This window comes from Triticum urartu, chromosome 4 (genome assembly GCF_003073215.2).
Source record: "Triticum urartu cultivar G1812 chromosome 4, Tu2.1, whole genome shotgun sequence".
NCBI classification, from domain to species: domain Eukaryota; kingdom Viridiplantae; phylum Streptophyta; class Magnoliopsida; order Poales; family Poaceae; genus Triticum; species Triticum urartu.
This window is the reverse complement of record NC_053025.1, coordinates 591,539,172-591,551,416: the sequence shown is the minus strand read 5'-3', so window position 1 is coordinate 591,551,416 and position 12,245 is coordinate 591,539,172. Positions and strand designations below refer to the sequence as shown.

The following is a 12,245-nucleotide window of genomic DNA, read 5'->3' as shown; positions in this document are numbered from 1 at the left end:
GAATAATTCTCCCGGGAGGGAAAAGTTGGCGCAGTGCAGGGGCGGACGGTGATTCTTTCTGTTTTTCTTTACCGCTACCGTTCAGATTCTGGGACGCTTCTTCCTTTGCTGTCGACGCCGCTTGCTCGGTGTCCAATGTTGCGTTGCTTTCAACATCCCCTTGTGATGCAGATACTGCTGACCCAGCAGCAGCCTCGACACTGACATCATCATCATTGTTAACTAGTATGACCCGTTCTTCAGAAGCGTCGACAGATACAACTGAAAGGTCATGTTCTGGATTTGCCACGAAATATGCTTCATGGATACAGTTAATCTTCAGCCCATTTTCTTCAGAGTGTGTGATTTCTACTGCTTCTTTCAGTAAGGGCTGCATGACAGAAGGAGCAAACTGTAAAGAAAAAGAACCTATATTCTCTATGTACACACCAGCATCAACTGATTAATATAAGCAAAATTGTGAGTTTTTTAGCCTTGTAGGTGCCCCTGGCTAGTTTAACCTTAGAGAAGCAGGGGCTCCTGAATCCGGATGTTACTCAGACAGGACCAGAAATGTGCATGGTGATGCTGGCACATTGTTTTATTGAGCAATGAACACGTATTGGTAAAGCTTGCATCGTCACCGAAAGGATAAGCATTGGCACTAATTGCACCAACTGCTAAATAAATAACAGCAGGATTTCAGACCCACTTTTGCTAGTGACATTGGTGCTGATTGTGACTGGATACCAGAACGAACCAGTGGATGGATCCCGACTGTTAGTAGTATAATGGCCACTGGTTTATCAAACTGCTGCACTACCAACATTGCTTGAGAGGTTTTTCCTCTCCAAATTTACGTCGTGGAAATATCATTGGATTGTTATTAAGTTCCGACAGTAAACTTCACATCTAGAAACGGCAGCATTTTTCGTTACCTCAGAAATGCTAGAGTTGGGATCTCCAGTCTTTCCCGTTGAATGAGAGATGGACAGCATGTGAGACTTCGCAAAAGCTATACGCTGACTTATTTTCGCGAATAAACTAAGGTGATCTTGATCCTGCAGATCATCCAGCTTCGATGATACCATTACCTGCAGTAGTAAGACAAGCAGCAATTCAGTCGTCACATAATCTTTTGGGGGGAATCTGATGTCATTATTCATAAAATAAGCATCATCGCTTTCACGATTTCGTGTCAGAATATCAATAGGTACGATTTACAATTTTAAGGAAAAAGGAAAGCTCCGTAATAAGATATAAGGAATATTTGTCCGTCTAAATCTATGGTTTGACTAACAGTTGGTCCAACAATATGTGTGCCATGTTAAAAGAAATGACAAGCTCGGAATCATATCCAAAAGCACGTTCTAATGATTTTGAATTTTCGAAATATAACAAAATAATGCACAATAATTATATGGTCAAAGTCCAAAATTGCATCCAATATTTTGAAACCTATGCAGTATATACGGGATAATAATGTATTACTTGCCGAGCACTTTAGTGTTTTCGTGTCAACTGCAAAAGAACTTCACACTGTGAAGGTCCAGTTTATAGTTTTTTTTTTACTACGTTGCTGTAAAGGACAGTGACCATCAGAATACCTCAGATCGCAAGCTCTCCATAGCAACTTTCGAAAGTGCTGGCACCACATCATCTCTGTTGACAAGAGAAGTGATGAAATCTTTGCCTGATTCCGCCAGCTCCCATGTCATACAGGCAGCTAAGTAGCAACAAAAGGTACTTCAGAGTTATGGTATTGTTTCTTTACAAACACAATATACTGCTATCAATTCTCAGTACCGATGATAGAATAATCTCACAAGTCAAATGCGATTGAACTAAAATTTGTGATCAACCATTAAATTGCTCAAAGGCATAAAGATATCTTTCTTATATCTGCTATGTCACAGTGAAGTAATGTTATTTTCTTGAAAGATTTTTCTGCCTAACAGGTAGCATGGAGGAAAAGTTTGTGTGACTACCAAGTACCAACTTGATCACCATTTAAGAAGAATCAAAAGGGCTAAAAGTTACAACTTGGCATACGCAAAATCAAAGGAAACATCTGATTATCTTAAAGGCAAACAGGATCCGAAATGCTCAGACAACTGTGATTGCAATGATAAGCAAAAATATATGTATCATGTGTTCAACAAGATAGAAAGCATGTCGAAGCACTTACCAGGACCAAAGGCCAGACATGTGCATGATGTAAAATCATGATGCTCACGAAGAATATATGTCAGAATTGCTCCAATGCCTGCTCCCATTGAGTGTCCAATGACCTAGCGCACAAGGTACATCATGTATTGGATTGGATCATTCGGACATGTAAAATGCTGTGCTAGAGGCAGAGGAATTTTATACGTGCTGTTAAATTGTTCCAGTCATATTAATTCAAACAAAACCTTATTCTTTCTGGTTTTCTGCACAGGAGTAAAACTAGCAGCACTGGATGAACCAGCCTAGGAGGCACACATCAATGTATATGTACACCAAGTTCTACTAAAAGAATATCAACACTAAAATGCATATCACATACAGCATAGATCATATAAACTGTAGCTGTGTAGAGCAGTGCTACCAGACAAGAAGTAGACTCTGACTTCAATAGTTCAACAATAAATGCTGAAATTGAAATGGTATAAATATCAAGCAGCTTACTGCCAGATCAAGGCTTATCGGTTCTATTGTACTTCATAGCACATGGTCAAATCAGTAAACTTTACACGGAGTCTCACAGTATAGACAAGCTTATAAACTTAATTCTCCTTACTATGCATCAACCTCCAATAGCTACTCACACATCAATAAATTCATCAGGAAGGTAAATAAAATAAGAACTTGACAAAAAATACCTTTATTTGGTAGTCAGGAAATTCTCGTACTGCATTGCGAAGAGGGGGCATGGCAAGGTTAGCGATCCAACGAGCTGCAGCAAGCATTCCACAATGTGCATACCCTAAAATTACGTTGTCAATCTGTCCTTCATTCAGAACTATATGGTGGAAAGGAACTTCAACAGAACTTGCTGCTGTCAGGCGCTCCTTAGGACTGATAGCACCGCGGATGAAAAGAAGAAAACACTTGGCTTTTTGGTCACGCACAAGTACGAAGGAAGGCTGCATAAGCTGCATGAAGTGAGGAGTCAAGAATGAGTCAAAATATGGGGGGCATTGCACAGAAATACAGAATAAGCAGAGTACCATAAAGCACGAGATAAGAAGAATATAGTGATACTTACTCACCCTCGCCCTAGACTTGTGGATGAGAACGTCTTCTTGACTGTACCCACCAAACTTCAGAAATTCAGAAAACCTATTCTTTGAGTAGAACATGCAAAGCTTCAGGTGGTCAAGAAGATAAGCTACTTCAGTATGTGCATCGTGACCTTTTAGTTGAAGGCAGTCACTTCCACTATACTCATGCTGCAAATTACCCTGGAGCACATGAAAAGAATAAAACAATAATCACCACATGTTTCGTCCATTGCATACACAATGTTTTCAAGAGCGCAATACAGAAGCATGACGGTAATACTTGGGGTATGTGGCCACACTTCATGTAATCAAAAGAAAATGGTAAACTTATGCTGATTGAAGATGTTGTGAAAATACAATTAGAAGCGTCTCTTGTTAATATCTGTAACTTCTGATTCTTCCGTACAGAACCACCATTTAGTGTTGGCCCTTGATACCATTCTCTGTACAAGTAATGACACTAGGAAAACTGATGAAACTGATCTGACAGATTCATGAAAATTAACAATGCTAACCGAAACGATCTTAACTGAAGCCCAAGTAAGCACTCACTGTGATCGGACACAGATCCCTCAAACAAAAATGACCGGAAATTACCAGGATCCTAATCCACTCCAGTAGGTGAACCAATTCAAGATATTGACCAAAATGAAAGCATTGGTTTCTCGGGATGGGAAACAGTAAGTTCAAACCTTCCTTGCAAGTCAACTCAAGTCAAATTTTAGACTGGTTAGGAATCTTGCCTTCGCAGCAAAATTTTCAGCACACACAGAATGAAAAGGCAAAAACACTACTGAATTTGTCTACTAGAACAATCTGCTGAAAAGCAACTTGCCGAACAGTTGAGCCAATCTTAGCACCCCGTCTCGCCCTGTGGGATTAACCACGCAGTATTAGCCTTAGAACTTCATGATCAACTACTTACCTTCAGCCATTGGTACAAAAGATCCCTTCTTTTAGTTAAGCACAAAAGCAGAGCAAGCAGGCGCACGAACAGAGACACGGAGCACAAGCGTAGTGCTGCCACGCAGAGACTGGCTACGGAAGCAAGAGGAAGAAGGGGACAAAAAAGCTTTCACACTGACCTGGCGCTTCATGTGGCGCTTGATCCCGAAGGCGAGGCCGTGGAGGCCCCACCGGCCGACGGTGAGCTCCCACGCCCGGCGCGCCGTGCGCGCGGCCACCGACGCGGCCTCGCAGCACGATACGGGAGGGCTGTGCGGCCAGGGACCCTCGCCGTCCTCCGGCCGCGACGCCTCCTCCTCCGCCGACGCCGGCCCCTCGGCGCCCGGCGGCCGGCAGGTGGTGATGAGCAGGTATACTAGGAGCGCGCCGCCCGAGGCTGCGACCGCCGCCGCGGCGGCCACGGCGGCGGGCATCGGGCCGGCGGGATTTGGGCGATCGCGTCGCTGGGGGCCGACTGGAGGCGTTGAAGAATTGAAGTGGCGACGAAGACGGGGGAAGAGTGAAGCTTGCCTTTGTAGAGGGGTGGATTTGAAAAAGTTGCAGTGGCTTGCAAGTGAGGGAGACTTGCCTTGCGGATCCCATGAAAATTTGAAAAAAAAAACAATTCCAAATAGCAAAATAGTTGCAGCATAAAGTGAATTCCCAGTTTCCCTTACTTCACCGAATTTACAACGCATAGCTAGTGTTTGATTCACTGCTAAAATTATCAGCTCATCGTACTTTCTTGACGTTGTCGCAACAATTTTTATAAATTCACGGGCTCACAGCTCAAACAAAGAAAAACTCACCTTCGCTTTGTACACGATGGTGAGTTTTCATTGATTTGGAACGATGCATGGAAAATATGGATTGCAGTTCAGACATGCCAAATGTCTCAAAGGTGCCGTGCAACTATTTATCTGACGATGAGACCGGCGTAGTGAACATGAGGCCCATACATTGTTGTCAACCGTAAGAAAATCCGAGGCACGATAACACGTCAAGGAACAAGCCGTCATGGCAACACGACATCTAGGCACGACGTCTAATGCCAGAGTTCGGCCGAACCCTGCATCTCCAAGTGGCCTTGCAGGGACGTCCTTCCCTCTTTTTTTTCAAATTGACATTAATCATCCGACAATGGAACCCGCGAGGACCTGATAATGTTTTTGACCATAAGTCACCGTGGCAGTCTAGATCGTCCCTCTCATGATTTACTTTGAGTTTTCCAACTTCTCAAATTTGTGTCTACGTTTTTTCTGCGAGATGATTTTGTGTCTACTTTGTGCTATAGAACTACGCCAAGTCCAATCTTGTACTCCCTCTATAAACTAATATAAAAACGTTTAGATCACTATTTTAATATTCTAAACGTTCTTATATTAGATCACTATTTTAATATTCTAAACGCAGTACACAATGAATGAGTCACAACTAGTAATAAACTCTCTAAATTTTGACCTGAACCTGTCTGAAAAAAAGAGAGAAGAAACCGTTGGCACGAAGTAAGTATGTACACATTTGAGAAAAAGCCCTCAGCAAAACTTGTAATCTTGACGCGGCACAGCAGTGAGCTCTCTGGAACATGGAAATCTGGATAGTCATGGAAGGTGGTGGGCCCGGGAGGACAGCGTGGACGTCACATGGAGGCGCCAATTGGTCAGCTCGACCCGACGACAGGGTCGCACACATACATGATTGCTCGGAACCCAAACCCAACCGCAATTCCCTCGCCCTAATATCCTAAGCTAACGCCGACACGTGGGCCCGATGTCCGCGGGACCGACATAGCAGTGGGTGGAGGCTCACGCACGCTCCAGGCGTGACGCCTGCTGCAGGTATGCTGCGCCCTCGTGGAGAGATGTGGCCGATAGGGCCGGTTGTTGGCAAACGGGCCCACCTGCAGTCCTTGCTGGTCCACGTGCGGTTTAGGTTTACATGATGCCAGTGGGCCTACGCCGAGCGAGCCGTTGGATTGAGCCACGGACGGCCAGATCCAAAACGATTTTCAAAGAAACTGGTTGTATTAAGTTTATCCTTTTTTGAACTTTTTTTACAGGTAATCCTTTTTTGAACTTTGGTTGGATTAAGTTCCAATTGGAGTGACCACATGAAACATGTGGTAAGCAATCCAAACAATTCAAAAAAAAAGTTCCAATTGGAGTGTTCGTCGAATTTTTGTAGAAGCTACTCGAGGTCCCTTGACAACGCACAAAAATACTTGTCTGAGGAGATACTCAAGGAGAAGATGACGCTTCATGCTCCTGTTAATGTTTCCCTGCCAAAGGCTGAAAAAACTGCATTGTCCTGGCCGGCACCATCAGTGGACAAGGCAGCTCTAAGTGTTGATGGTTCTTTTTCGAAGGCGGATGGTCCAATGTCGGCAGGTATGATATTAAGGAGGATTGACGGAACCGTTAATTTTGTAGCATACAGATTCTTGTTCAATTGTAATGACGCCCTTGAAGCAGAAATCCATACACTAATGCAAGGCATGGCTCTTGCTCTGTAACACACGGATCTTCCCGTCATTGCTCAATCAGACTCGGCAGTGGCCCTATCTGTTTTGACTGACAACTCTTTGGATTGTTCTACTTATGGTCACTTGGCTCTGGAGATTGAAGCATTCTTGGTAGAGCGGGAGTTTATCCCACAAAAGCTTCATTGAAATCAAAGCATTGGTTCAGATTGCTTGGCAAAGTATAGTCATACTGAATGTACCATAGCTGTGTGGCTACATAGAGGGCACCCATGTATCGAGGAACTCTTGTCTCTTGACTGTAACTCTATTATTATGGAATAAAACTCATATTTACCTTGAAAATAAAGTTCCAATAATAAAGATTAAAAAATCATCAGTGAGCAACTCTCCAATGACAATGTGTAGGCAACTCGTGGCGTAGCTAGAGTCAACATCTTGCTTTCAGAAAGAAAAAGGTTAAAATCTTCGTGTGGTCATGAGCCTAAACAGTCTAAAGAAAAAGATCAAAATCTTCGTGTGGTCATGAGCCTAAACAGTCTAAAGAAAAAGGTCAAAATCTTCGTGTGGTCATGAGCCTAAACAGTCTAAACACATGGGAGATCTTTATCATAACCAGTGGCGGAGCGTCAGCAGGACAATTCCTGAAAGACTTGTGTGAGATCTCATATTAGGTGAGATGAACGAGATCAATTTTTTTAAAGAAATTACATGTTCAAACATTCTCAAAAACCTGTAGACACACATCATTGGTTGCAACCTCAAAAAGTTTCAGCTCCTAATTTGACCTACATTAATAGAAACAAAAAAGACAAAATTAGACATGAATAGTGTCAAAGTACTATTCACCCAAAGCTGCCACTATTCAAATTTGAATTTGTCCTTTTTAAATCGTCAAACATACATCGAGTTTTGAGCTAGTTTTTTCGAAGTTGTAGACATACCCCATGTGGATGTTGTCAAATAGTTTCAGTTTTTTTAAATGTCTAAACATGTATTTTTGGGGTTGATCTCATTTATCTCACCTGACGTGAGATAGTACACAAGTCTCCTCAGACAAATCCTGGCCTTGCCTCCCCCTTCCTAGAGGACCCCCCCCCCCCAAATATGCTCATCTATCTGCTAATCGCCCTACTAATGCTCCGGTGTTTTGATCAGCCCTAGCCTTTTCTATGTCATACACCCATTTGGCCCCCTTAATATTTGGTTCATGCTCCGCCACTAATCGTAACCACATTAATGGTAGCACCTGATGCATGTGATTCTGAAGAAGGGCAAAACCTTATGACTCAAACACTATGAAAGATCTAAGAGCATCTACAACAACCGCGGACACCAAATTCTTGTTGGGGAACGTAGCATAAATTCAAAATTTTCCTACGTGTCACCAAGATCTATCTATGGAGTCATCTAGCAACGAGGGAGGAGTGGATCTACATACCCTTGTAGATCGCGTGCGGAAGTGTTCAAGAGAACGGGGTTGATGGAGTCGTACTCGTCGTGATCCAAATCACCGATGATCCTAGCGCCGAACGGACGACACCTCCGCGTTCAACACACGTACGGAGCAGCGACGTCTCCTCCTTCTTGATCCAGCAAGGGGAAAGGAGAGGTTGATGGAGATCCAGCAGCACGACGGCGTGGTGGTGGAAGTAGCGGGATTCCAACAGGGCTTCGCCAAGCGCTGCGGGAGGAGGGAGATGTGTCATGGGAGGGAGAGGGAGGCGCCAGGGACTAGGTATGTTTGCCTCCCTTCCCCCACTATATATAGGGCCAAGGGAGAGGGGGGGCGCAGCCTTGCCCCTTCCTCCAAGGAAGGGTGCGGCCAAAGGGGGGGAGGAGTAATCTCCCAAGGCAACCTCGGAGGTGCCTTCCCCCTTTAGGACTCTCCCCTCTCTGTCCCTTTTGGCGCATGGGCTCTAGGGCTGGTGCCCTTGCCCATGTAGGCCAAGGCGCACCCCCTACAGCCCATGTGGCCCCCCGGGGCAGGTGGCCCCACCCGGTGGACCCCCGGGACCCTTCCGGTGGTCCCGGTACAATACCGGTGACCCCGAAACTTGTCCCGATGGCCGAAATAGCACTTCCTATATATAATTCTTTACCTCCGGACCATTCCGGAACTCCTCGTGACGTCGGGATCTCATCCGGGACTCCGAACAACTTTCGGGTTACCGCATACTAATATCTCTATAACCCTAGCGTCACCGAACCTTAAGTGTGTAGACCCTACGGGTTCGGGAGACATGCAGACATGACCGAGATGACTCTCCGGTTAATAACCAACAGCGGGATCTGGATACCCATGTTGGCTCCCACATGTTCCACGATGATCTCATCGGATGAACCACGATGTCAAGGACTTAATCAATCCCGTATACAATTCCCTTTGTCTATCGGTACGATACTTGCCCGAGATTCGATCGTCGGTATCCCGATACCTTGTTCAATCTCGTTACCGGCAAGTCTTTTTACTCGTTCCGTAACACATCATCCCGTGATCAACTCCTTGGTCACATTGTGCACATTATGATGATGTCCTACCGAGTGGGCCCAGAGATACCTCTCCGTTTACACGGAGTGACAAATCCCAGTCTCGATTCGTGCCAACCCAACAGACACTTTAGGAGATACCCTTAGTGCACCTGGTGTTGTTATAGTCACCCAGTTACGTTGTGACGTTTGGCACACCCAAAGCACTCCTACGGTATCCGGGAGTTGCACAATCTCATGGTCTTAATGAAATGATACTTGACATTAGAAAAGCTTTAGCATACGAACTACACGATCTTTGTGCTAGGCTTAGGATTGGGTCTTGTCCATCACATCATTCTCCTAATGATGTGATCCCGTTATCAATGACATCCAATGTCCATGGTAGGAAACGTAACCATCTATTGATCAACGAGCTAGTCAACTAGAGGCTTACTAGGGACATGGTGTTGTCTATGTATCCACACATGTATCTGAGTTTCCTATCAATACAATTCTAGCATGGATAATAAACGATTATCATGAACAAGGAAATATAATAATAACCTAATTTATTATTGCCTCTAGGGCATATTTCCAACAGTCTCCCATTTGCACTAGAGTCAATAATCCAGTTCACATCTATGTGATTAACACTCAAGGTCACATCCCGATGTGACTAACACCCAAAGAGTTCACTAGGGTCAATAATCTAGTTCACATTACCATGTGATTAACACTCGATGAGTTCTAGGTTTGATCATGTTATGCTTGTGAGAGATGTTATAGTCAACGGGTCTGAATCTTTCAGATCCGTATGTACTTCGCAAATCTCTATGTCATCTTGTAGATGCAGCTACTATGCTATATTTGGAGCCATTTCAAATAACTGTTCTACTTGGAGCTATTCTAAATTGTTGCTCCATTATACGTATCCGGTATCTCTACTCAGAGCTATCCGGATAGGTGTTAAGCTTGCATCGCGTAACCCTTTACGACGAACTCTTTTACCACCTCCATAATCGAGAAAATTCCTTAGTCCACTAGTTACTAAGGATAACTTTGACCGCTGTCCTGTGATCCATTCTTGGATCACTCTTGTACCCCTTGACTGACTCATGGCAAGGCACACTTCAGGTGCGGTACACAGCATAGCATACTGTAGAGAGCCTATGACAAAAGCATAGGGGACGACCTTCGTCCTTCCTCTTTCTTCTGCCGTGGTCGAGCTTTAAGTCTTAACTTCATACCTTACAACTCAGGCAAGAATCCTTCTTTGACTGATCCATCTTGAACACCTTCAAGATCATGTCAAGGTATGTGCTCATTTGAAAGTACCATTAAGCGTTTTGATCTATCCTTATAGATCTTGATGCTCAATGTTCAAGTAGCTTAATCCAGGCTTTCCATTGAAAAACACTTTCCAAATAACCCTATATGCTTTCCAGAAATTCTACATCATTTCTGATCAACAATATGTCAACAACATATACTCATCAGAAATTCTATAGTGCTCCCACTCACTTCTTTGGAAATACAAGTTTCTCATAAACTTTGTATAAACCCAAAATCTTTGATCATCATCAAAGCATACATTCCAACTCCGAGATGCTTACTCCAGTCCTCAGAAGGATTGCTGGAGCTTTGCATACTTATTAGCATCTTTCAGGATTGACAAAACCTTCCGGTTGTATCACATACAACCTTTCCTCAAAAAATCGTCGAGGAAACAATGTTTTGACATCCTATCTGCAAGATTTCATAAATAATGCAGTAATCGCTAATATAATTCCAACAGACTCTTAGCATCGCTACGAGTGAGAAAGTCTCATCGTAGTCAACTCCTTGAACTTGTCGAACAACATCTTAACGACAAGTCGAGCTTTTAATGGTGACATTTACCATCATTGTCCGTCTTCCTTTTAAAATCCATCTGCACTCAACAGCCTTACGACCATCGAGCTGTTCTGCCAAAGTCTACACTTTGTTTTCATACATGGATCCTCTCTCGGATTTTATGGCCTCGAGCCATTTATCGGAATCCGGGCCCACCATCGCTTCTCCATAGCTCGTAGGTTCATTGTTGTCTAGCAACATGACTTCCAAGACAGGATTACGTACCACTCTGAAGTAGTACACATCCTTCTCATCCCACGAGGTTTGTTAGTGACTTGATCTGAAGTTCATGATCACTATCATAAGCTTCCACTTCAATTGGTGTAGGTGCCATAGGAACAACTTCCTGTGCCCTGCCACACACTAGTTGAAGAGACGGTTCAATAACCTCATCAAGTCTCCACCATCCTCCCACTCAATTCTTTCGAGAGAAACTTTTCCTCGAGAAAGGACCCGATTCTAGAAACAATCCCTTATTGCTTTCGAATCTGAGACAGGAGGTATACCCAACTGTTTTGGGTGTCCTATGAAGATGCATTTATCCGCTTTGGGTTCGAGCTTATCAGCCTGAAACTTTTTCACATAAGCGTCGCAGCCCCAAACTTTTAAGAAATGACAGCTTAGGTTTCTCTAAACCATAGTTCATACGGTGTCATCTCATCGGAATTACGTGGTGCCCTATTTAAAGTGAATGTGGTTGTCTCTAATGCCTAACCCATAAACTATTGTGGTAATTCGATAAGAGACATCATGGTATGCATCATATCCAATAGGGTGCAGTTATGATGTTCGGACACACCATCACACTATGGTGTTTCAGGTTGTATTAGTTGTGAAACAATTTCCACAATGTCTTAATTCTGTGCCAAACTCGTAATTCAGATATTCATCTCTATGATCATATCATAAATATTTTATCCTCTTGTCACGACGATCTTTCAACTTCACCCTGAAATTACTTGAACCTTTCAATAATTCAGACTCGTGATTCATCAAGTAAATATACTCAACATCTACTCAAATCATCTGTGAAGTAAGAACATAACGATATCCACTACACGCCTCAGCACTCATTGGACTGCACACATCAAAATGTATTACTTCCAACAAGTTGCTTTCTAGTTCCATTTTACTGAAAACGAGGCTTTCAGTCATCTTGCCCATGTGGTATGATTTGCATGTCTCAAGTGATTCAAAATCAAGTGAGTCCA

The 12,245-nt window shown here is 43.5% G+C and overlaps 1 protein-coding gene across 1 annotated transcript; it reads right to left on the bottom strand.

Annotated features, from left to right (window-relative positions):
* Positions 1 to 4: 4 nt before the first annotated feature.
* Positions 5 to 4,717, bottom strand: LOC125554916 (the record flags this gene model as incomplete). The annotated part of the gene is made up of 7 exons (XM_048718290.1): positions 4,331 to 4,717; positions 3,234 to 3,425; positions 2,844 to 3,116; positions 2,168 to 2,270; positions 1,587 to 1,705; positions 918 to 1,073; positions 5 to 370 (listed from the first exon to the last, which is right to left on the bottom strand). Coding segments are annotated over exons 1-7 (1,503 nt in total), but the record flags the coding sequence as incomplete, so codon positions are not given.
* Positions 4,718 to 12,245: the final 7,528 nt, after the last annotated feature.